The sequence below is a fragment of the Aspergillus affinis genome, assembly GCF_023601865.1.
Source record: "Aspergillus affinis strain CMG 70 chromosome Unknown NODE_235_length_23628_cov_86_011804, whole genome shotgun sequence".
In the NCBI taxonomy this organism is placed as follows: domain Eukaryota; kingdom Fungi; phylum Ascomycota; class Eurotiomycetes; order Eurotiales; family Aspergillaceae; genus Aspergillus; species Aspergillus affinis.
The window spans coordinates 1-23,628 of NW_026516016.1; the positions used below are offsets into that span (position 1 = coordinate 1).

The window sequence follows — 23,628 nt, forward strand, 5'->3', positions numbered from 1 at the left end:
GGCGGGGGGGGGGCTCCGGTGGGGGGCGGGTTTTATTTTTACTTTGTTCTTGTTTTGGGTAGATTTTTGTCATTTTTTTTTTTTTTTTTTTTTTTTTTTTTTTTTTTTTTTTTTTTTTTCTCTCTTTTCTTTTTCTTCTTGTTTATTTCCAGTCAACGTGGGAGAGACGTACGAAGGTAATAGTCAAGTCAGAGCTAACTAGGAATCGAATAACTCATTTTCACTTAATTGTTTAGACGTGAAAAGCTGAAGTCAGTGCCAGAATTGTGCATTATTATTCACTGCCTCGAAGGCCACGGAGCAGAGATAATACCTTTGGTATAGTAAAGAGCAATCAGTAGTGAAAACAGTTAGATAATATATAGAATATAGCAAAAACCGATCGATAGTAGATGATTCGGGTATATAAAAGACGGACTATATCAATGCGATTGATTGCTCACTTAACAGGGTATAGTTAGGAACTAGAGCAGTTTATTTTCCTGACTGAATCTACACGGTGTAAATAAAATAAGCTCTTGTCTGTGCAGAGAAACAGGAAGGGGTAAAATCGCAATCATAATGACGTTTCATCAGTGTAGGTAGTCCCGAAGGTCTACTTATTGGCAATGGTTCTTGCCAGTCAGTTATAAAATTGATAAAGCCACGGCAAATAGATTTATGGTCCCTTCTGCACCCTGATAATGAAGAAAATTGACTATGATAGGATTGGTTTAAACCGAAGTTGTGATTTAGCTATTTACTCTTGATATAGTCGGCTTTATGATAAAATGGATTATGAAGCTGACATCGCAAAAGCATCTTATTCGAGTATATCCATGTTGCATATGCTTACCAACACTCAACCATTGATAAGGAATTATCCACACCAGTATCTTTACAGACATAGATACCATTCGTATCGTCCGAATAATTTTCGCATTCAGCCTTCATAAAACCCATAACCAACACCGAGCTAACGCCGATCCCTTTACATAACCAACAGCCATGAAAATCCCTGCACGAGCTCCCCACCAATGCAGCGAAGATTCATGCATGACGAGAACGAGTATCCGTAACTCGCTTCACCGCTAGAAGAAAGAATCCCGGATAATGGTTTTCTACGGAGAGTCACCAAAAACCGAATCCCAAGGGAATAATTTCCCGGGTTACGGAGTACATTTCACCGCATTTTCTTCATGCAATGACACCCGAGATGGACCTCCATCAAAAAAATAAACAAGATAAAAAATCCCGTATATCTTCCTGTCTATATAGCCTTAAATTCCGGTTAACACGGGGATTTATCCGATGGAGGTGGGGGAAGTGGTGTGTGTCCTGTTGTCCTACGCCGTGTCCCAGATTTCTGGCCCCGGAGTAGCAATAATAGGAGATCTGGGTGCGCCACGGAAACGCAATGTGCTGCGAGTTATTTCACCGCCAGTTTGGGAAGCTGGGTTTCTTGTGGCCATTTGCATGTTGTACTGGACGTGTCCGGATCGGACAATCTATAGAGGCTTGCTGGCTTGTTGTGATTACTCGAAGGGGAGAAAGAGGCTTTCTGTTGCGGAGGACGGAATACTCGCATGGCTGGCTGGTTGAAGGCCTTTTGCGACGCGAGGTCGGCTTCAGCTTGTGCGACTGGTATTCAGTGGCATATTTTTTTTTTCTATGATGGAAATTGAGTAAGGGGTTGGTTGGGGAGAAAGCCTTCGGCTCGGGAATGGCCGTCGTCGGATTGCTTCTACATGCGTGTTGCTTGGATGGTGCAAAGATTTCTGGATAGGGAAAGAGGACGAAGGTTTGTGATAGACAGCCCAGTGCGGCATCTACGAATAGTGAACTTGCCGAGAATGGATGTCTGAAGTTTGAGTTAAGGTGATTTGATTACGCCTACATATCATTGCCTGGCTCGAATCCTTACGATGTACGGTGTATGTTGCACCCTGGCTTTCTAATTATTGATATTGGCAAGCCATCCATTCCACCGCATCCCACATCCGTATCAACGGAGGTTTCTCCATACATCGGGAGTAGAAAGAGGCTCAAAGTAGCACGCAATAGCATCCATTTCGCGAGATCTTCATAACGGGAAGCGATAAGCGATGCCTCGCTACTTTTACCTTTCTCATTTTTTATTCTTTTCCCCTTCCTACTCCACAGAAAAACCTGCTATACAAGGATTAGTAATGTGGGATGAGGGGTTCAACTGCTCCGATACGGAAGAACTCGTAAGCTGCTCGGGGGCCTTTTAACCGAAGGAACAGATTCCCTCCCCCTCCACCCGGCAATTCCAGGGTCCCTGTCCGGCGCCAATCTTCCGCTCCCAAGAAACCCCAAGATCATTAGCAATTTCCCATATTCCATGAGGATCCAAAGGAACTCGGAGTCGCCTCCGCAGTGGACAAATATCCCACGGATGGCAAGAAGCGGATACTATCCGGACCCCAAGAGCCCCCACTGATCGTCACTTATCAGCCTAGAAAATAAGCACACCCACTTACTCCGTACTTCTCCATGGAGTAGCCGGGGAGGAATGAGGAATGGAAGGAAGGTAACATGGGGGGAATGTTGGTGAATTAGACGAAGACAGAGAGAGGATGACAGTCAGCCTACCAGATGTCACTGTCACCACACCTGTTCCACCGACTGGTGACAGGCCGACGCTGTACCGAAGCGTTCTCGAACAGCCACATTCTGATCAATGCCCCGATGATCGGCTTGGGTTACATGGCTTCAACGGTGGTGTAATATTTTAGTTAGCGCTGACACCACCTTTTTGTCATACGCTTCCCTGGCAATTGGTTAATTCTTTTTTATTTTCTTTTGATTATTTATCCGATCGGTACTTACTCCGGGTAACTCCTCATCAACCAGGCACTTCTTTCGTGATAACATAGTAAAAATCGCGTTCTATTACCACATTCGGCTTATGGGGCGGGCTGAAAGCCACGATGTGTTCCCCATCCAATCAGTCGAACTTGATACCCTTCTAGAAGGGCGAGGAACTGCGCCAAGATCGTGCTATTACCGATATTGGCGATGTGAGGAACGAAAATGATCACTGTTTCTGCCATATCATGCGAGGTTATCGATTTCGAGTCATTGCCCGATGTTTCACAAAGCTTATGGCGGATGACTAGATCTAGCAAAGACAGTCAATCTTATTCAGATTGAAAGAAGTAGAGTGAGATAGACGCCATGACAAGTTCTTGTCTCATTTCCCTTCCTGTTTTGGGTCTATGATTTTCAGCCGCATCCCAGTGCAGATAGAGCCACAAAGAGTAATCGAGTGGTTTGGCATAGCAGTTGACATTGTCATGGGTCGTTTTCCTAAATACCTAGTCAGCTTAGAATTGATGTCCTCTTTAGATCAAACCCAATAGCTGTCAAGTAGTTATCACGTCGATGAGAAGTTCGAAATCCAAATTTAGAACTAAACGATCTGTTTGGAATAATTGAACGACTTGAAGGATTGTGGCCTTGCATACGATATCTGATAGTTGTTCCCCAGTTTACCATTGCGATGCAAATATCCACGTATATCGGCCTTGGATAATGCATGACAGCAAGTTCGGAACCACCGTGCCGGTGAGCAGGCATTTCTCAGACATCTTATCGCGCTTAAACAGCAAGGCCAATTCGATCTTGATGACCGAGCGTATCTATATTTAGCGTTAATAATGAAACATACATGATATGGTCTGATTTGACTCTTTTAGCGAACTAGATAATCTCATACAGAGGCGCGGTAATTACTATTTCACACGATGTGCTTTCAATACATAAATGACAAGCACGGGTAGGTAGATAGATACCCGTGGCAACAGGATCACTTACTTGCCTTGGAAGTCCAAATGTGGGAAGCGAGGGATAGAATACCTAGTGACCTCATCGAACACAAGACCGACCGACCGACCCCAACGTTCCCCAGACGGAAAGACCCCCAGACTTACGGAGTGCGGAGAAAAGAAAAGAAAAGAAAAGAAAAGATTCAAATTGTCAGTGTCTGAATGATGCCAGCATGTGCCAGACTCGGTGACACCTCTTCTTCACTGAGGATCGAGGTACTCGCCATATCATCCCCGGTGGTCTGATACATAAGGCTGATAGGGAAATATGGGGTGCATGATTGGGCACGACACACCTAAAGCGCCAGGTCAGAGGCTCAATGATAAATGAGGCTTACGGTCAGAATCATAATGCCATTGGCAAGATTCTACCCTACTTCATTGGGGATGTGTCGCATCCTGTCAGTCATTGGATCGGGTTTAATTATAGTAAGTGCTGGGCTGCCTCATCGTATACAACGTCGCACCAGCCTGAATGCAGCGCCACCACCACCATCGACGGCAGCGGCAGCTTCACCTGCACCCCAACCCTGAAATCGAACGGGAAGTCGTGATCACCATGATGTAAGCTTATCCAAAGCAACTTCGGCACAAGTAATGAACTTTCTCGGTTGGAGGTGTTACGGTCATCTGAGCAACCTTCCCGACGACGGAAAAGTGAAAAATAATCATCATCATAATAATGATAATAATATATCCGAATGACAATTAATTTACCCACTCGCAATCTAAATTTACCCACACCAGCTCTTCGGCACCGCCGATCACCGAGGCAAAGTCGAGCTGGAGGTGGCGACCACGAATCAGGATTACCCGATTTGGCAGTGAAGTTACGTCGATCGGAGTATATCGGTGCCCTTCGATGGGATTAATGGGGGGAGACACAGAAGCCACATGTAAACATCGCCCAAGGAGACGGTCGTTCCGGGCCTGGACACGCGGAGGGAGGATTCCCCATCATCTGGGATGGAGAATCTGCAATATCATATGCACCCATCAGCTCCATGCGTTCGCCACCTACCTCATCCTCTAGCATTTCCCACACCCATCCTCCTGCTCCCTACGGAGTACATGCTGTGGAGAGCTCCAGCAGGTGTACGGAGTATGTATGAACTGTATCCATCCATCTGCCATGCCATGCCATGTATGTATGCCCTGCACAGGTATGGAGACTTTCCTATCCTTCTCTCCTTCCCTTCTACCTTACCTACCCTACCGAGAACTTGAGTCTGATCCCTATCCTTTTTGGACCCTCAACTACTGTGTAAAGAAACCCCTCCCCCCATCTTCGTGCGGAGATGCAACGATCGGCCGCGGAATCCGTCGTAGCTTCCCTCCAGTGGAGACAGGAGCTATGCTATCCCCACCCAGCGAAACGCCCCTTGGATACAATTTCCCTCCCTTGGGTAACTTTAATCGGAAGGAGACCGGGAGCGGTTCCGCTGTGAGGAGTAACTCTATATTTCGCTTTCCCGGACAAACCCGTTGCTCTAGGATTAGTATCCGTATCTCTCCTTTCCTTGACCCTCGGGATCGAGTATAACCAGCGGTACATACTTCCATTCAAGGGCGGTGGATAAACTCCGCCTAAAGCTGGGGGACCTTGCGTCATAGGTCCTGACTGCTCTGCTCTGCTCGACAGCCGACATCACATCAACAACCATCGTCATGTGCGAACTGAGCGAGGTAGCTGTCTCCAGTCTCCACAAGGAACCCCATTTCCAGATTTCCCCACGGTCGCTCGGATGCCAGAAGCCAGCTAGATGATTTATCGGAATCGCAGTATCCGTCAGATGCACTGGCATTCATTTCGTGGTCTTTTTTTTTGGTTTTGTTTCTGTACCAGCCTGCCAGGTCCTTCGTGGAATCTAATCTCCACAATCCTGACATGGCATGCCACGGTTTCTCCAGAGTACTCCATACGAGGATACAAATGATAAGTAGGTGAGCGAGGTAACCCGGGCCTCGTGTTCTGGTTACTATTATTACTATTATTGCTAGCATGGCTGAATAGTAGCCAATAATTCAGGGAGCGGTGTATCACCGCCTCTTTTTCTTCCCCTGTTTCCTTGGATGTGTGGGAGTCGAGCTGGGCTGGGCTGGGCTGAGTTCTGTGGTCAGCGGTCAGCGATCGTTGGTACTTTGTTCTTGGAGAGCGAGCAATGTTTGTTGCTCTGTTTCTTGTATACTGCGACTCTGTACAACTGAACTTCAGCTACTTCCTGATTAGGTAGTTGGTAGGTACGATTGAGAGTTACTTGCTTTTTACAAGTCACTAGTACGGAGTAGGTAGCTCTGCAGAATTCTCGATTCATTGCGATCGTATAGGAATATTGATAATGATAATGATAGTAAAAGGAACAGGTAGGCAAGTAGGTAGGTACTTCTGTAGCAGTAGATGTAGGTAAATCGATATATCCACAGCTACATCTGTATGTGTTCAGTAGATACATACATACACACCTGAAGAAGAAGAATAAAATCAATTAATCAATCAATCGAAGATCAGCACCAGCACCAGCAGCGGCAACCGAAACAGCAGCGCAGTGCAGCAGCACCACGTAACCCACCCGATCTACACACCGCACACAAACTCCACTTCCCTACCTACAACAACAAACTAATTATACACACCAACCTACCAAGCCAGTTTCCAGTAACCAGTATCCACCGACCGCCGGATTATGGTCCGGCAGCAAGTATCCGTTCAACGAAGATACCTCGTACTTGTTTAATTTGCACCCGAAACCAGGATCAATCAAAAGACATGCATTGCATGAAGAAAACCAGTGGACGCCTAGGAATGCACGTATACCTTTACCGTATGCACGTACGTATGTATGTATGTATGTATGTATGTATGTCCGTCCGTCTGTCTGTGAGTGGGCGGAAATGCAGGAGGGGATCCGGGATCATGGGAAGAGAGCTTAGTTGACCAATCGATTTGGTTTCGATTTGACGATCGGGCTGTTGCGTTGTGTCACTTACTCGGGGATCTGTACGCACTGTCTCTGGGTATCTATTTGTCTATTCAGGGGAGGAGAGACAGATGGGGGTCTGAAAGTGTTTAGGAATTGTAGGTGATGCGTTATAGGGGTTTGGGCTTGGATTCAGAGCATGGCTATTACTCCGTATGCTTGTTGAATGGTTTATTTATTTTACTCATATATTGCCCCCCGAAGTTCTAGACACTGTACGGTGTAGATGATTGTTGCTGAATGCAGATAGATGGGTAGATACTTACTCACTTACTTGCCTGTACCCAGATGCACGGGGTAGAAAGAACAGCATGCCGAAGGAGTCCATGTGCAGACAGCAGAGCGAGACCAGATAACTAGTCGTCATCATCATGCAAACAGATCAATCAAGATCAAAGCACAGATGGCGGTCTCGTCCACAGACACATCGCCGAAGTACCCCGTATGCACCCCTGCCTACTGTACCTACTCCGTACCTAGGGGCCTCCCAGCATCAAGGAATCAACACCCGAGTCCACTCAAAACCGAATCAGGGCGCAGAAGCATGAGCAGTCGATCGATCCAACACTCACACTCGAACGAAAGGGGTATTGAAACATCCCCAGACAAACCCGTCCTCCGTACTACTTTTTCTCCCGCATTCCGCGGGCCTACCCGTGACTTTGGGCCCGCGGGGAGGTGTGGAAAGTGGACTTCCACTGGGTTCTGGACTTTGGACCTTTGAAAGGGACCATGCTCATAAGGAGGGTGGGCAAGCCGGGAAAAGGAGACAGAATGGATGAGTCTCAAACACCAGCCAAATTCCTAGGAACGGGGAGTGAGTTCCGAGAAACGCCAAAGAGATAGACCAGAAAAGCCAATTTTAAAGTCGGGAGGGAGAAGGAGGAGGTACCGCGAGAGCGGTGGGGAAAACCCTTTTTCTACAGGGGGGAGGGGGAAGAAAAACAAATCCAAACCGACGGTTCGAATTGATCAGCGACAGCGGAAGAAGAGCAGTTGCATCCGCCCGAGAGGCGTTGGGTTTTTTTGGTGCAAACTATTGATTTTTGATTGATATAATTAAACGAGGACACGATCGCGGTCTAGAGCTCCCCCGGCCCCTGCTCCCCGGTCACTGGGAAACGACGATCACAGCCGAGGTACCTTTGTACTCGGGTATATGCTTTTGGACCTTGGTCGACAGCTTCATCGATGGCTGGGGAATTTGTCACAAGGAGCTCTTCATCTATCACATGGGTCTTTTTTCTTTTCAGGGGGATTCTCGAAGGAACGATTTGAAATGTATTTTCTTGATCGCAATCGAGCGTGGAGTGTGGAGTGTCCCAATTGTATTGTACATATATATTCGAGTTATGTGATATTCTATGAGGTAATAGTCATCGCCAATGTTCGAGGACAAAGAATTGTATACAGAGGACTCCGTGCAGAATACGGGGTAGAGAACCCTGTCTCATCCAGAGCACTGGTGCCTACTATAGACAGCAGCCACGGCCCAGCACTCCGTATACATAACTACACGAGCCTGGAACTCTGAATTTAACTTGCGAAGTAGTACGCCGTGCCTGAGATATTTAACCGTGCAGGACAAAGCTCGGTAGTATGGATCGGCACCGAAGATTCTCCTGGGGTAACTGAGCTACGATGTACTCAGGACTTACTCCGTAGGGTCCAGAAAAGCCGGATCATTGCCGCGGCTCAATGCTTTACCCTGTGCGACGGTAAGAGTTACTCCGTACGCGTTCCAACGGGGAGGAACACCGCAAGTCGCAATTTTACCTAATTTGTATAGGGGGAAAAAATCCTGCCGGGGAAGGACGGAAGAAATCCCTCCATTGTCCGTCCGTTCCATCCGTCCGCAACGGGGCTCCTCCCGAAGGAACGGCGATGGGGGCCGTTAGATACTGTAGTTACATATTAGTTGGAGAGGCAGAATGTTCGAATCTTCCATTCCGATTGCTCATCACTCGCTAGTGCTGGGGTTATTGGTAGTACCTATTTGGTCGGGAGAGGTGCTATGGATCCGGCTAATTTGTCTTTTCTTTGTGCGACGACGCTATTCTCTTCCTGATTGAGAAAGGGAAAGCTCATGTTTTGGATTTTTTGGTGGTAGAAACTGGTGGGTCTTCTATTAGTCTTTCCGACGGCGACCCGGATTTTCCTTTGTTCTGGTTCTGGGCCCAAGGCAGACGGAGTAGGAGTATGTTTGACGTTGGTACAGACTCGTGTCGAGGTGTAGAACTCTGATTTGATATGCCTTTTCGCTCATCTATTCTCCCCTGTCTAAGTCTCACACCAGCTTCTCGTATACTACGTACACTCCTGCCAAATTATCAAACGCCAATTGCCATAAGATACCAAGCCATAAAATAGCCGGGGCTTCTCCACCGCGGGTACCGCGCGGGCATGGGTGTTTGGAGTTGGGACCCGAAATCCTACGAACGAACCGCTTCATTAAATAAAAGCGACTAAGTAATATTCAGGTCAGACTAATCGCCTGATTATCAATTTTCTTTTCTTTTTTTTTATCATCCGCACGAGGGGGGGACAGGCCAGGAACCAAAGTACGAAATCCATCTCATACAAACAACGCCATCCGGTCGCTCGAGCCGGTCGTTGTTTGCCTCACCGCCAAAAGCATCAGCACACAAGATAAACACAACGCAAAACAAGCGGGATGGGTGCATGAGTGTGTTGTAACACCAGGAGATCTGAACCCTCGCCCTTATCGACCGCGTTTGATCGCTTCTTGGGATCCGCGATGCAGACACACAGACATCCGGCGGCACTGTGCTTCATTGATTCATTCCCCTCCTCTGACTCCCCTTCTTTGCTGCCCCATGTATAGGTACACACGTCGGACTACTTACATACATACATACCTACATCAAGTATGTATGTACTTACACCCAGCTAGCTAGCTAACTCCCCAGCTATGTAGCCAGCCAGGGTACGCGGGTAGGTCGGTCGGTAGGTACAGGAGCAGGTAGACATACTTACATCCGCTGTACTCTGTATGCGAGGATGTCAAACACCACAACGGAGCGGTCAGGGTCGCGGCATTGTGATTCGATCGGGGATGAAGCTACCCTGGGGATTTGGTTTGGGGTTGGTCGGGTCAGGAAGGGAGGTCAAGTTGGGGGGGAGGCACAGTCTATCAATACAGGAATAAACGAATGGATAAAACCAATAATAATCAAACTGAACAGTTGTCTCCCCTTCTCCTAGGTATGCATCTTTCTTTATTTTGGCTTCCCGCGGCGAACGGCGGTTGCAGACATACACAGACCGCAAGAACAACAAAAAAAGCCGTTGATGGCTGATGCAAGAACGCCCAAGGCTTTCTTCGCTTCTTTGATTGCCCATCTACCTGCCTGTCCCCTCGAGTTTGGCACCTGTCCGGAGCTACTAACCTCTGGGGTTATTGATTATCTAGTCGTTTGGGGCGGTGATGATAATCAAATTGGGGTCGGGTTTGAGGATGAGTGTTTGCAGGGCAGTGTCACTCGAAACTACGGTAGGGGCCCTCGATGGTGGTGGTCAGAGAATTTAAAATGCTATGTGTTCTGGTTCGGTTCCAAGGACCGCCAGGTTGCATTATCTGACAAAGCCTCATTATGGGGGGAAAGGGGACATAGGGGATAAGATTGTCCGTATGGAACATCGGTCGGGGAATGGGGTTTGTTTGGGACAAGAGGAGGCTTTGCAGTCATCTTCATGATTAGTGATGTGGTGACTACGGGAATCCCTTCGTATATTGTCAGACGGTGACGGGGGATTTATTTTGGGCTGTAACTTGTAACTTGTAAGGGACGGAAATATTCAGAGATACTGTAGAACTGTAGAAAATGGGAAAATAAAATGAATAAAAGGGTGATAATGGAAAAATAAATCACAAAAGTCCAAAAATTAAATCACCAAAATTAAATCGAAATTAAATTATTAAATAAAGAAAAAGGGAAAAATAGAAAAAAAGCCTAGACTATTTGACTCATCCTTCCTTTGACATTTGTTCCCCACGCACTCCTTCCTCCCCAAATCCGATCTTCCCCGGCCCGCGGACCGACGTTTGAAAGGAAGGGGAAATAAATAATATTTTTTTCATTTTAATTTAAAACGAAGAATAAGGAAAAATTCCATTAATTTCGAGGACGACAATGAAGATGTATAATAAGAAAACGATAGATCCACGCCCGCCCGACCAGGGTCTGCTGTCAGATTGTCTCTGTCAACTCTCTTTCCTTCCCATACATCCAATACTTCGTACGAATTTTCTTTGACATCCCCAACTGGACTGATCATTTTTCCCAAGTGATTCAGTCGGGCTCTGATCGCCTTACTCTCGCCCACTCGATTCTTCATTCACGCATTGTACAGCTGCCGGGACGCCCCTTCCGCCTGATCGCTGCGCTTGACTCGCAGGTTGTCATTCCCCGGTTGGAGGCTTGATTCGCCAGCACCGTGGAATATTCCCTTTTTACCTGGGATTTTTGTTTGGCCCTCAAGCGTTCACGGGCTGGCTTGACAGTGGGGCCTGACATTTGGATTCCAGAACATAATAATAATAAAAAAGGGAATCAATAAAATAAAAAAAGATAAATCGAAAATTAAAAAAGGACCCTCCACACCCCCCCTACGCCAACCCCCCGCGACGCCTTATCTGTTGGGATATGCAAGGGAGTCTGGACGCCTCCCCGATCGATCTGGCCCATACATCCATACATATACTTCCTAACTATACCTGCCTACCAGCTTTCATCATTCTTCACCTCTACTTGCAATCCTTCAGTACAAAGACCGCCAGACAATCCCCACCACCTTAATCTTGTCTGTTTATTTATCATCCTCTCCCTCCGCCGTCGATCGTCTTTCTTCGAACACAACAATACAACCTCGACTGCCTCTCCACTCACCTCACCATCATCTATCTATCATAGCAGCATCACCCAACTCTCTTCAGAGTTCAACCGCAAAGATTTCCTCCATCACGCACTTTCCTATTCACAATGAAGTACACCAAGCCTTCATCGGGCGGATTGTACCCCTTCCAGCCCTGGAGCCAGAACAGTTCCAGCATCAGATCTTCTCCCAGCGAGGCATCTCCCACCACGCAACACATCGCCTTCAGCTTCGGCAGCGCCTATGAATGCTCTCCTATCTCGATGCCGCCTCCGCCTCCTCCTTCTCCCAGCGACAATACCCTGACTGACATCACGCCTCGCAAATGCTCTTTCTCCAGCGGATACGGCATGAGCAACAACACCTGTGCCTTTCCCTCCTGGCCCAACCGACCCTCTCTGATCAGTGCCGACTCGGAGGGCTCGAGTGCCAGTGCCTACATCTCCGACGAGGACCTTTACTTCGAATCCATGGGCCCCGTCGAGTTGGCGATCGACGAGGAGTCCGCCGCCCACGACCCCGCCATGGGAGACCCCGACATGACGACGGAGCAGCAGATCCAGATGATGCGCGCTGCAGCCGAAGAGGAAGCTCACCGTGCTCGATTCCTGGCCCAGGTTCAAGCCCATGCACGAGCTCAGCAGGCCCTACGAGTGGCACAGCTCTCGGCGGTGGAGCGCGAGAACGCGAAACGCAAGAAACGCAAGGCCATTCCTGACCGCAAGCGACGTGCCACTTCCTCTTCCAAGAACTCTCGCAGCTAGATCGCCAGCCAAAAAGACTACTGCGTACACACTACACCGATTATCTGGTGGGTGCGAGAGTGACTCAACCAAGTTATCGACCGTTCCCATGCATACCCGACCAACCCCACTTTCTTCACCCCACGCTTTCACGCTTTTTTCTTTTTCTTTTCTTTTTTCTTTCGGTGTATTTTCCGTCAGAGAAAAGGAAGAAGAGCTATCGAGTGATCGGCAGAGTTTCCGACAGCTTCGTTGTTTTTTTTTTCCACTGCGGCAAACATTGCCGTATTGGTGGTTTTGTGGTCGCCACTGTTTATTTTTCACTCCTTGGAAAACGCCAAACAAGGCTCCGAGTCCAGCTCCCGTCATTCCCCCCAAAACAAAGCATCCAGTGACAGCTCCCCCCCACGGTTCGGTGACCGTACCACCCCAGGTCAAGGGGGGAAGGTTATGCATCACAAGGCGCCGAGCAGACACGCGACCGGGTTTCAAAGCGCGAACGAAACGATCTGGCAGGAGAAGCCGGATTCTGGGCGATGACGACAGAGGGGAGTGACCGGCTTACGCGCTGTAGCCGGGGGCGGAATTACCGATACGATACGGCGATTACCTAATTTCCCCGTCGCTGTCGGCGCTCCTCATTATTTCTTACGATGGCCTATCATCCTTATCGATCTCACCGCCATTGTCAAGGCGCCTCCCTTACCATGACTCACGGCCGATGGATGTTGCCCAAAGGGTCATGGCACGCGCTCTGCATTTCCAATCTTCCTGGTTTTTTCTTGACCATTATTCTTATTAATGTTTTCTGACCTCCTTCTGCGTTGTCGCGATGGCGTTGGCCGGAGACTCCAAGTCCTCCTTTCGTCTGATTGTTGTTCATTCCATTTCGGGAAAGTCGTTCAAGCGTCATCGTTCGATTTGCTTTCCAGGCGGTTTCTAGCCTCCTCCCCCTCACTAATTCCGATGCCCCTCCTTTCCTTATCTCGCGCCTCTTCATTTATTTAATTTTGTCTCTGTTTCATTTTCATTTTCGTTCTAGCGGTCCGAGTTCCGGCTCAGATACCCAGTCGTGTACTTACTTATCTTTTCTTTTTTCTTTTTCTTTGTTGCTACTTGTTTTGTGTTCCGATCATACCCCGAGCTTGTTACACAGAACAGCTCCCGCGTTTCCTACTTGATTGACTTGACTTGATTTGCATAGCCCAGCGAACATACCCAACCCCGTCTACAGTGCGGCTGATTTTGTTTTCCTTGTGTCATTCTTGTGTCTCTTAGCGATGACGTTGTTCGACTTAGTCTAGTTACTAGTTAGCTTACTTACAGTCTCTGTGATTGTGATTGAATGTGAATATGAGATGGTCATATCTACTTTGTTCTTTGAGTATCTTCGTAGGGAATGAGCATGATACTGTAGATAGATTTCCTCGGATGTACTCCGTACTGACTGTCGCATACCTAATCTGAGCTACCTACCTACCTACACTACCAAAGTAGCGACGGAGTAATTATCAGCCAGCTCTCTAGGTAGGTACCTTGAAGACCGTCATCCTAGTCATATTTATCCGCCTATGCATGTATACCTCCTCCCTACGCCCATGGCATACATGTATCCCTAGAGCGACGGACAGATAGGTGCTCACTAGAACTAGATAATCTCATAGGTAGGTAGTTACATTAAACACAAGACAATATGGAGTAATAACACTCAATACCGAACCCAGAGAATCCATCACCAAACCCACCAACATTTCACGATGGACTGCATACGAAATTACGGCGTCTGTCTGTCTGTCTGTCCGCCTGTCTACCGGACCTAGCGCATAGTCCAGGGCCCAGGGACCAGGGTTCTGAGGGCCTAGTCCGGCCTACCAGTTCAGTATAAAATCTCCCTTCTCTGCTTTCTTTTCTTTTTAGCTAATAGATTGAAACATTGAAGGGGTCTGTTCGCGGGGAGTGTTGGTTGCTTGCGTTGCTTGCGTTGCCTGTCTGCTTCTCTGGCTGTCTGCTTCTCTGGCTGTCTGTCTAACCGTGTTTTGGGGGTTGTGTCTTCTCTGTCTACCCAATAGGTTGGGGGTGTGTATATACGTACGTGTCTGGACAGAGTGGTGGGTGTTTCGTATGGATGGATATACCTGCCGTAGATGCAGTACACGGGCCTCTTTTTCTGTGAAACTTCTTGGGTGAGGTGGTGGGGAGGAGCATGGATTTTTGGTTTTGTGGTTGTTAGAGGAGGAGGGTGGTTATGAATGATAAGACAATAACGAAGGTAGACAGAAAAAAGAAACCTGAGTTGAGGAATTGAAGTATTAGGCATTGGACAACAGGCATGTGGATAGCATTTTATCTCTGCTACAACTCGGCCGATATGATATCCAGTCTCTTCCCATTTCTAAAAGTTGGTCCCCAGCAAGGCATCGAGCCTATTGAAAGAGCAGAAGTCACCTCCTCTCTACATATTATGACGGGGTTACACGAATGAAATTTCCCTACGATGGAGAGAGTAAATATGTGCCGGCTGCCCATCAACTTTCTTCTGGTAGGACGCGATTTCAACGTTTGTGGTTCGCCAATGGTGGATCATGAGCACTCTACTGAAGCTGAATGAATATGGTGGAATATTCAATAAACTGGTATGTGAGGGCGTGTCGGTTTCGTCCGAGGGGCTTCTTGAATTAGGGAGGAACAATGAGCAATCAATCTACCAAGGGAATATGGGTGAGCTGATGGACATATCCCAAGATATCAGGAGAGATGGGGCTATGGATTTGGGCTCATAGAAGAGTTAAGGTCAAGAAATGGGTCAACATCAATTATACGTACGTCACCGGCTCGTGGGTAGTTCTTACTTGCTGTGTCTTTGTTGTCTTCAACGAAAGCAGAACACATCAATTATACTCTCATCCATGCCATCTTCTAGGGCTAATACAAGAAGCTGCGTCTGCTTGATAACTATTGCGCAGTAACTCTGGTATTATCACTGCTTGAGGAAAAACATGCACCCATTCTACGCTCTTCTGGATCTCTATACTTATCTAGAGAGTCATGACTGTTAGGGACCAGGGTGCCAAATTGAAATGGCCGAGTTTCGTTCCGAGATTTGATTGATCTTTTGACTAGCGACCTAACTCCTTCTTTAATGTATCAACCCTTTAGAGACTGTGTGGATGAAGCTATTATGCTTATTTCACTAGGATTAGATATCTTGACCATGGACCTTTTGTGCCTCCTCGATGGACCATCTTTCTCAAGGATTACTATGATCTATTCCACTTGAGTAATTATCTTACAGCAGACTAGGTATCACTCTCCGGCTTGCTTACCCTTTCGCCGGACATTCCGAAGAAACCCAATCCTCAAGCGAGGGTGACAACAACCTTCTTAGCAGATATTCCAGCCTTCTGGAGATCTACTGCACGTTGGATCTCACTCAATCCATGACCAACAACAAACGGATCAAGTTTGGCCTGCAACTGTCCACTGGCAAGAGCCTTTGGCACGAACTCGCCCCAGACGGCTTCGCCGATCTTCTCGTGGGGAGAGAAGGCCAGTGCATAACAGATGACTATGTTGAGCTCAAAGTCAGGTATATGAACACGGCTTAATCTGAATATTTTGGACAAAACATACCCATCTTGAAATTGACTCCCTCAGGCGAACTCTCTCGGTAATTCACCGTCGCTATATCGTGACTGCCTATCAGCCTCGCAATGGCTGCAACAGGCTCAAGACTCTGGTCTGTTGTGATGGCATCATAGATCCCAGCGATCTCACTGCCCTGAAGCTCCTTGACTATGTCCTCCACGACAGAGGGAGACTTATAGTCAAACACGGCGCTGGCACCCAAATCCTTGAGAAACTGGTGGTTAGCCGGAGAAGCAGTGGCGACTACTTTCAGCCCTGAAGCAACAGCCAGCTGGATGACGATGGTTCCGACGGACGAGGCTCCTCCCCAAAGCAAGAGGGTTTTCCCGGTGGGCTTAGGATTCTCCGATGGCAGGGGAAGGTTCAGGTTATCTGGAGAATACAGCCCAGTGGCCGCTGTGGAGATAGATATCGGCAGGACCGCTGCTTGCTCGAAGCTCAGAGAATCCGGAATGACAGCCGTGAGTCTCTCATCGGATACCGGATACAGCTGGAATGCATTGTTGGCTGGCTCGAATGTCTTCAATCCCACCAGGTGTCTGGTTGCTAACCGGATTAACAACAAATTTGAGGGTGGGATGCGTGAATTAGGTTGACTTACGCAATAACCCGCTGGCCTTTCTTGAACTTTGTCACTTCTTCACCGACTTCTTCGACTGTTCCTGCGGCGTCGGTTCCGAGGATGAAGGGGTAGTTCTTTAGATAGCCCCCTTGGTAATATCTGCTATTGTCAACAGACCACACGTAATCGAGATTTTGATATGCTTACTGGATCTTCCAGTCAACGGGGTTCTGCTTGCATATTAGCACAGTTTTCCAGTGGAGCAATTGATCCCATCCTTACAATGGCCACCGCGTGGTTCTTGATCACTATCTCCCTGGGACCGGGCTTTGGCACCGGCGCAGAGTCCACCACGAAAGCCGTTGAGGCAGTCTGAATCCACGCAGCTTCGTTTTGAGGCATTTTGAAAGTCGGGGTGTCTTTTTAACGCAGAGGAAAAAATGAGATGGGTGTTTTTGAGGACCGGTAGATAAACCTCACTGGTTAATTCAGAATGATTCGATCACTGATAATGATATACGTGATTCTTTTCCTGGGTTTTATATAGCGCATCTCCATTCTACTTCCTTTGCAACCATTACAAATGACATAGATATAATCAATTGGTAATTATTAATGATTGGAAATACGCACCCATTGCTTACATCTCTCTATTGTAGAAGGATTCATCACGACATCTGACTGTTCGTTATCTTGCCAGTATTTGTCATCCGAAAAGGATTTAATAACTAACTAGTTATAGGTTAATCGCTTTACTTTATGCTCGGAATGAACAATCTTTTCTATTACCCAATACGCAAGAGAAATGCAGAGTAGTCTGACAATATACAGATGTGCGGTCGATATGATCAGTAACGCTAAGCTACGTTCCACTTCTGTGTACTATAAACGGAGCTTTCGGTCTCTTGAATCTCGACAGAAACTACATGTCCAGCGCTGAAATCATGAGCAAAGAGCTATCAGTGAACAATTTATAGATCTTATATTTCATTCGTCAAGATAATTATCCCGTTTCCTCATCTATAACATGACTAAGATACAAAGCTCTTTCTCAGAAATATGTCCCGGGTAGAAGCCAAAAGTCCTAAACACCACCTATCAGCAACCAATCCGCAAAAGAAAGTGCCATATAGCCAACGTACCCTCTTCAGTCCACTTAAAGAGGCCCTCCGAGGAGAGTGATCGGCTGCGTGTTGGTGAATTTCGGGATATCCTGGAAGATCAGAGGGCTTTCGGGATCCTTCAGAGCCTCCTGGACTGCATCTTCACTCTTCCACTCCAAGGTAGTCGTGATCGAATACTTCGATGGCGTTCCGTCCAGGGCGGTGGTGTATTTCTGGATGTGCCACGTGGTCAAGCCGTATTTTCCCCAGATCCGTTCGACCAGGGGCATGTGCTTCTCCTTGTAGTAGGTGTTGTCGAAGGTGGCGTCCGGTTCGTTCGGATACATGACTACTGCTTTGAATGCCATTTTGGAGGTGGTGGTTTGGTTTGGTGTCTTGGGGATGGAGTTGATGTTGATGTTGGTTGAGAAGGTGGGAAAGGAGGGGCAGAGTTGAGATGTGATAAGAGGATCGCCGTGGAGTCAGTTAACCACTATTGCGATTTACCTAGGTAAACTAATTATTAATGATTATTAATTGACAGCATGAGGGTGGGTCTTTGCAAGGATATCCCGGATCGGAATTGGTGGTCGATGTTGATAAGTGGAGCCGGGTGATCATCGGGAGACGAGAGCAAGCATGCAGTAGGCGTTCTCGTGAATTGAATCTATGGAATAAGGCCAGAAGATTAACGCTTATATCGTTCTCTATAGCAGGTGTCTGTGGCCAAGCTGGTAGCCTTGCATGTTTTGGCATGTGAGGTAGGCTACGTGGGTTTCATTTTGTCAAGTATCCATTCTTTTAATAAACTTCTACAATTGGGATATTATCGTCTATCCTTGATAAATCTCGGTCCGAGGCGAGGACATCTAGGTTTGGAAGCTGTAGAGCTTAATTTCTATTAGTTTCTAAGGAGAGAGCTCCGCCGAATCGGCTAATCTCCATCTAACGCCCACTCGGGGTCCTCGGAGAAGTGGAAATTAAAGGACCAAGTTTGATTCACATACACAATGAACAGAACTATGAAGATAAACAAAAACCAAAAAATGTATGACCGGGAAACTCTTTGCTGACTGGTTAGTCATAACGACTCCTGTGGCCAACATGAAAAGCAGTCCACTACCACTTGAGTTCACCGGTACATGGCAACAAAAAAACTCATGAACAACAATAGATGTGTGCAAGAGGGTCATCATTTAATACTTTACATCGCTTCAAAGCATGGTGACCAGAGTATAGGTATAAAGGCCTGTGGGGAAAAATCGAGAAAAAACCCGCAAGAATCCCCTACTACACCTCGGTATAGAGGCAGCGAGGAGGGACACGAATGAGAACTATGCTCCGTGGTTCCCTCAGATATGCTGAATAACTCCCTCCTGGCACTGGGCTTATACCGAGTCATAACCCCTCCCCCATCGTAATCCTCACCATAGCGCTCCGTAGAAGAAATACTCGGGGTTGTTCAAGAGAGCTTCCAAAGCAGCCAACATGCTGGGAAATGAAGAGTTGACGGGCAGGCCTCTCTGATCGACACGGTAAACGAATGGGCTGGTTTCAAGATGGGAAATGATAGGAACACTTGGGAGAAAGTAGCATCCATGTCGGTAAAAGTTCACATGGCAAAGTCCCGGGAATTCATCTTTTAGGGCTGTGATGATTTCTCTCCATTCGACACTCTGGATGTCTACATGAAGACAGAGAGTATGAAGAGAATCGCGAAAGCGGCGAAGCAAAGCGAGAAGATCCGCACCCCCAAGACGTGAAGAACTAGAGAAACAAAGATCGCGAATCGGAGGCAAGGTTTCACTCTCCGCAAGCGCACGTATAGTATTTCCGGCTTCGTTGTCAAGCCCAAACCTGATATCCAACTTTTTCAGGTCACGAGAGGATTTAACGATCTTGGTGGCCCAGTTGATGACATCTTCACCCTTCATACTATGATGAAGCCGAAGTACCCGCACATTAGCCCAGCCGTCTAAGAAATTCTGCCTAAAGAGGTCGGGGAAGAAAAGACGAGGGCTTTCCATCTCAAAGGTCCCCCGTGATCTAAAGGCCTTATTAACGACGTTGAACGAAGTCACCAGGAGGCCTGTGTTGGCGACGCAGTCAAGGATAAGGGCGATTGCATCAGTCGAACATAGGTGGTTGCCGCGGTACATGTCGAAGTTATCGGGATGCGGATGCTCGAGGCAGATAGTGAACCTAGTACAGTTCGGCAGGTCATGAAGAGCGTTACGCAAGGTTTGGGCACCTAGTTGAAGATGGGGAGGAGCTAGAGCACCTCCAGGAGCTCTATTCCAAGAAAAGCCATCACCTAGCATTCTGCCAGGCGCAGCAGAAATTCTCAATCCGCGAACATAGTGATGAAAAGCTGAGTTTTGCGAAAGCTCCCACAAACGCTGTAAGCTGCGACATGACAGGTCTGTATTAACAGTGCTTAGGCAGGTTTTCCCAAACTTATACAACGTCTTCCCGTAGAAAGCGCGACAGCTGGACCTCAGGCGACACACATCAACAGAGCTGAGAAATCCGACTATCGACTCAACAATCTCGGTGGGCAGGGCGCAGATCTTCAAGGTACCGTTGGACGCGGGCTCTATTTCCAAGCTGCTAGTGAGGGGCTGTTTTGAGGTACGCTGGCTTCAGAAAACACCTACGGTCCTCTGTCATCGTTTCCATTTTGCTTGCACCAGGGTCTGGTTGGCCTTGAAAGAAATCCGAGGCGCTTTTTGATGCGGCAATAAGGTTGATCGATTTCTTGATTCGGGATATGGCAAGGGAGAAGACAAACTGCGTGAAGAGCACGTTTTGAGGAGGAGGCCAAGCGCGACTGACAAGAAGAGAAAAAAAAGATAGCAAGGAACAGGCGCCCCGCTAGCAGATTCACGTAGAAAATTCTTAGCGGATTGCTCTCCCATGGAGACGCTGAAAGGAAAGGGGAATTTCTAGTGGGGGATATGGAGATCAGAGGGCAGCATTTCGCGTGAGAGAGCCCCGGGGGAGAAAATATCCAGTGATGGTCTTGTGATGAGCTGAGCATGCTGAGTCGCAGGGGAAGTTGGGGCAACGAGCGAGATCAGCCAACATAAGTTCTTGGGTAGCGACAAAGCAGTTAACCATGTGACTTTAAGCCTGAGGAATCTCACTGCGAACCAAATCAGATGCTGAACCAGGGGTCTGCAGCCATGCAAACAGGGATTTACTGGCCTAGGACATATCAGAAGCACTTTTCAGAAGCTCAACTCCTGGCGTTTGACCTCGTTGTTTGTGCTCCTGCTGTTCATTATGGACAGATGACCAGACATCAGTACACTAATGTGCTTATGACTGCATATGGAACTACTATGGCGTGGGGCATAGAATCGGGTATTCGAAATGCCATGCCCTCCGTGGGGGGGTTAGATTCTCTTCAGTTGTTTTATATGAGCTCGGCCCGCCGTTGCACTCAACAAAATAGCTAACTTGTAGCAGTTACCTGCCTCCCGATTGGGCTGTTATAGTATGCACCTAGGTACATATGTACCTAGACAGCCTGGGCCCGCTGAGCCACCAGACCGCGAGCTAGTTCTTCCCTTGAAAGGCACGATAGGCTTCAAGGCTGCTTCGGTCGAATCGGACCACATAAACCCTGCAATTTCAAGCGACCTCCTGGACAGGTGATTTTCATTTCAGAATATAAACGAGCTGGGGGCCTTGTCCTGACCCCAGATCCCCATGCTCTCTTTCACCCTTTATTCATTCCTTTGTTCAACTCGCCTTTCACTCTTTGATATAACATAACCAAATATTATAATTTTCATTGCAAATATATCACAAGAATGAATCTCCTCCTTCCAATTCTTCTTCTCCTCCCCGCCCTCACCCAGTCCTTCAGTCTAGATATCCAAACGAAGGGCTGGAACTACACGACCTCCAACCTCGCTGCCACTACCTCCGCAAAATGCAAATCTGCCTACGCCGCCGACATCAATTGTGATGGATTCCTTGTCAGCCTTGTCAACGCCCACGAGAGGTGCGTTTACCTGAGAACCATGGAGCCTGGAGACTTCACCGACATGTGCACCTCGACCTGCGAGTCCTTGCTGTCTGAGTATATCGAGAACGTGAGAGACGCGTGCAGCGAGTCCGGTGACGTAGCGGTTAAAGCCAAGGGATATTTGTGGTTCAACGGGACTGAGCATGTTCCCGTTGAGACGGTGGGGTTGATATTTCAGTATATGTTGGTGAGGGCGTGTGCGAGAGATGAGTATGTATTATTCTTCTTACCTGTTCATAAACGTGGCGTGAACCAAGTCAATCGCTAATATGAAAGAACTCTTCCAGACACGGAGAGAACTGCTACAACAAACAAAACACCTACTTTTACCCCGACTTTGCCTGTGGCTGGGACTGCGCGCTGGCGTACTACTGGACAGCACACTTCTATCCCTACAGCGACTGGAACTTCGGGAATCCTGAGTTGAAAGGTTTTTCTAAGGAGAACGACGTTGTCTTATACAGTAACTACATGATGCAGGGTGAAACCTCGGCCGCTGGAATTCAAAAAGGGTGGGAAAAAGTGAGGAAATGTGGGCGGGAATGTACCAAGAAGTCACCGCCTTTTGATAGGGGGATTTCGGAGGGGCATGGAGGTGAGAAGAGCGAGAAGAGTAGTGGTAACTCTGCTGCGTCTTTTTCCTCTGCGTTGGGTACGGCAACCGGGGTGGCTTCTTCGAGTGCTGCTGCTGCTACGCCAGCCGAGACTGGCTCTGCAGAGAGGAACGGGCTTGTGATGGGCTATTTACTTGCGGTGACTGTGCCTTTGTCGGGGTATATAGTATTGTAGACTTATGTGTTAGTCAATACTTAATGTAGAATATTATATGAGACTAGGCTGAGAGTCCAGAATGGAGTCCCAATGGGGATAGAGATCATTGTGTTTGCAGCTCGAACCATGTTGTCGGTGTATTCTCGCTGAAACTCTTTCAGCTGTTCGCGAATCTTGCGTTGAGCGGACCATTAATATATCAATGCATCTCATAAGAATCCCTCTTGCTAATTTCCTAACACATGACATCACAATGTAAGACTTGGCTCTGTGAATTCAGAATTATCGACAAATCAGAAGACGGAAACTATATTCATCATTGGCCTTTAAACAAACTCGGTAAGGATCATCGTCTTCTCTTACTTAGCAACCAGACTGCGCACATTACTCGATGTTCAATCAAAGCTAAATCCAACTTAGTTCAATCTCTCTCATTTTCGTCCTCACTACGGTAGCAATCATGCATCAAACAACCCAAGCTTCCCGAGCCACCGAGACCCGGCGCCTGCCAGGCAACGTCTACTATTTTCGCCCCTATAGCGAGCCTTCACCTGCTCCGGTCTCTCGGGCTACGCGTCTCGAGGCACCTGCATTCTCTTTTGGACGACATATATAACCATTACGCTTCTGTTAAACATTATCGACCCACTGTCTGTGCTCGAGTTCAAGCGCAAGAACGAGGACGAACGTGTAGTGATCCTGCGTCGTCCGTTGGTTGGCTTCAAAGCATACGAGGTGTTCATCGACTTGGAGGCCATTGCCAAACGGGAATATACGATCGAAGGCGGGGGTGATGACAATCGTCTCTATGATGGGTATCGGTATGGACTTGCGTTTATTCGGATTTGACATCGTTGCGGGGAAGAGTTTATCTTTCGTGGGTTGGACTTGGGCTTGTCTGTTCTGTTCTGCATCAGCTGATGGTGTGTCATGTGCTGGGGGGGGGGGGGGGGGTCTAACCCCCCCACGTTTGACCACCACCCCAACACCACACACCTGCCCTGCCCAAAACATTGGTCAGCATGTTCCAACAAAGGCGGGGGTTGGAAGTGGCAGGGCAAGGG

General features: G+C 47.7%; 5 protein-coding genes across 5 annotated transcripts; 2 read left to right on the forward strand and 3 right to left on the reverse strand.

Annotated features, from left to right (window-relative positions):
- Positions 1–11,811: 11,811 nt before the first annotated feature.
- KD926_004844 (uncharacterized protein) lies at positions 11,812–12,468 on the forward strand (the record flags this gene model as incomplete). Its single annotated transcript, XM_053095349.1, has 1 exon — positions 11,812–12,468. The coding sequence occupies one exon, from the start codon at positions 11,812–11,814 to the stop codon at positions 12,466–12,468; it is 657 nt and encodes a 218-aa protein (XP_052949970.1).
- A 3,335-nt stretch (positions 12,469–15,803) lies between these two features.
- Positions 15,804–17,056, reverse strand: KD926_004845 (zinc-binding alcohol dehydrogenase family protein; the record flags this gene model as incomplete). Its single annotated transcript, XM_053095350.1, has 5 exons — positions 15,804–16,012; positions 16,078–16,631; positions 16,694–16,813; positions 16,862–16,884; positions 16,937–17,056. The coding sequence occupies 5 exons, from the start codon at positions 17,054–17,056 to the stop codon at positions 15,804–15,806; spliced, it is 1,026 nt and encodes a 341-aa protein (XP_052949971.1).
- Positions 17,057–17,810: 754 nt separating this feature from the next.
- Positions 17,811–18,125, reverse strand: KD926_004846 (uncharacterized protein; the record flags this gene model as incomplete). Its single annotated transcript, XM_053095351.1, has 1 exon — positions 17,811–18,125. The coding sequence occupies one exon, from the start codon at positions 18,123–18,125 to the stop codon at positions 17,811–17,813; it is 315 nt and encodes a 104-aa protein (XP_052949972.1).
- Positions 18,126–19,181: 1,056 nt separating this feature from the next.
- Positions 19,182–20,436, reverse strand: KD926_004847 (F-box protein; the record flags this gene model as incomplete). Its single annotated transcript, XM_053095352.1, has 2 exons — positions 19,182–20,353; positions 20,415–20,436. 2 exons carry the CDS (start codon positions 20,434–20,436, stop codon positions 19,182–19,184), a joined length of 1,194 nt encoding a protein of 397 aa, XP_052949973.1.
- Positions 20,437–21,575: 1,139 nt separating this feature from the next.
- Positions 21,576–23,413, forward strand: KD926_004848 (uncharacterized protein; the record flags this gene model as incomplete). Its single annotated transcript, XM_053095353.1, has 3 exons — positions 21,576–22,003; positions 22,081–22,573; positions 23,105–23,413. 3 exons carry the CDS (start codon positions 21,576–21,578, stop codon positions 23,411–23,413), a joined length of 1,230 nt encoding a protein of 409 aa, XP_052949974.1.
- Positions 23,414–23,628: the final 215 nt, after the last annotated feature.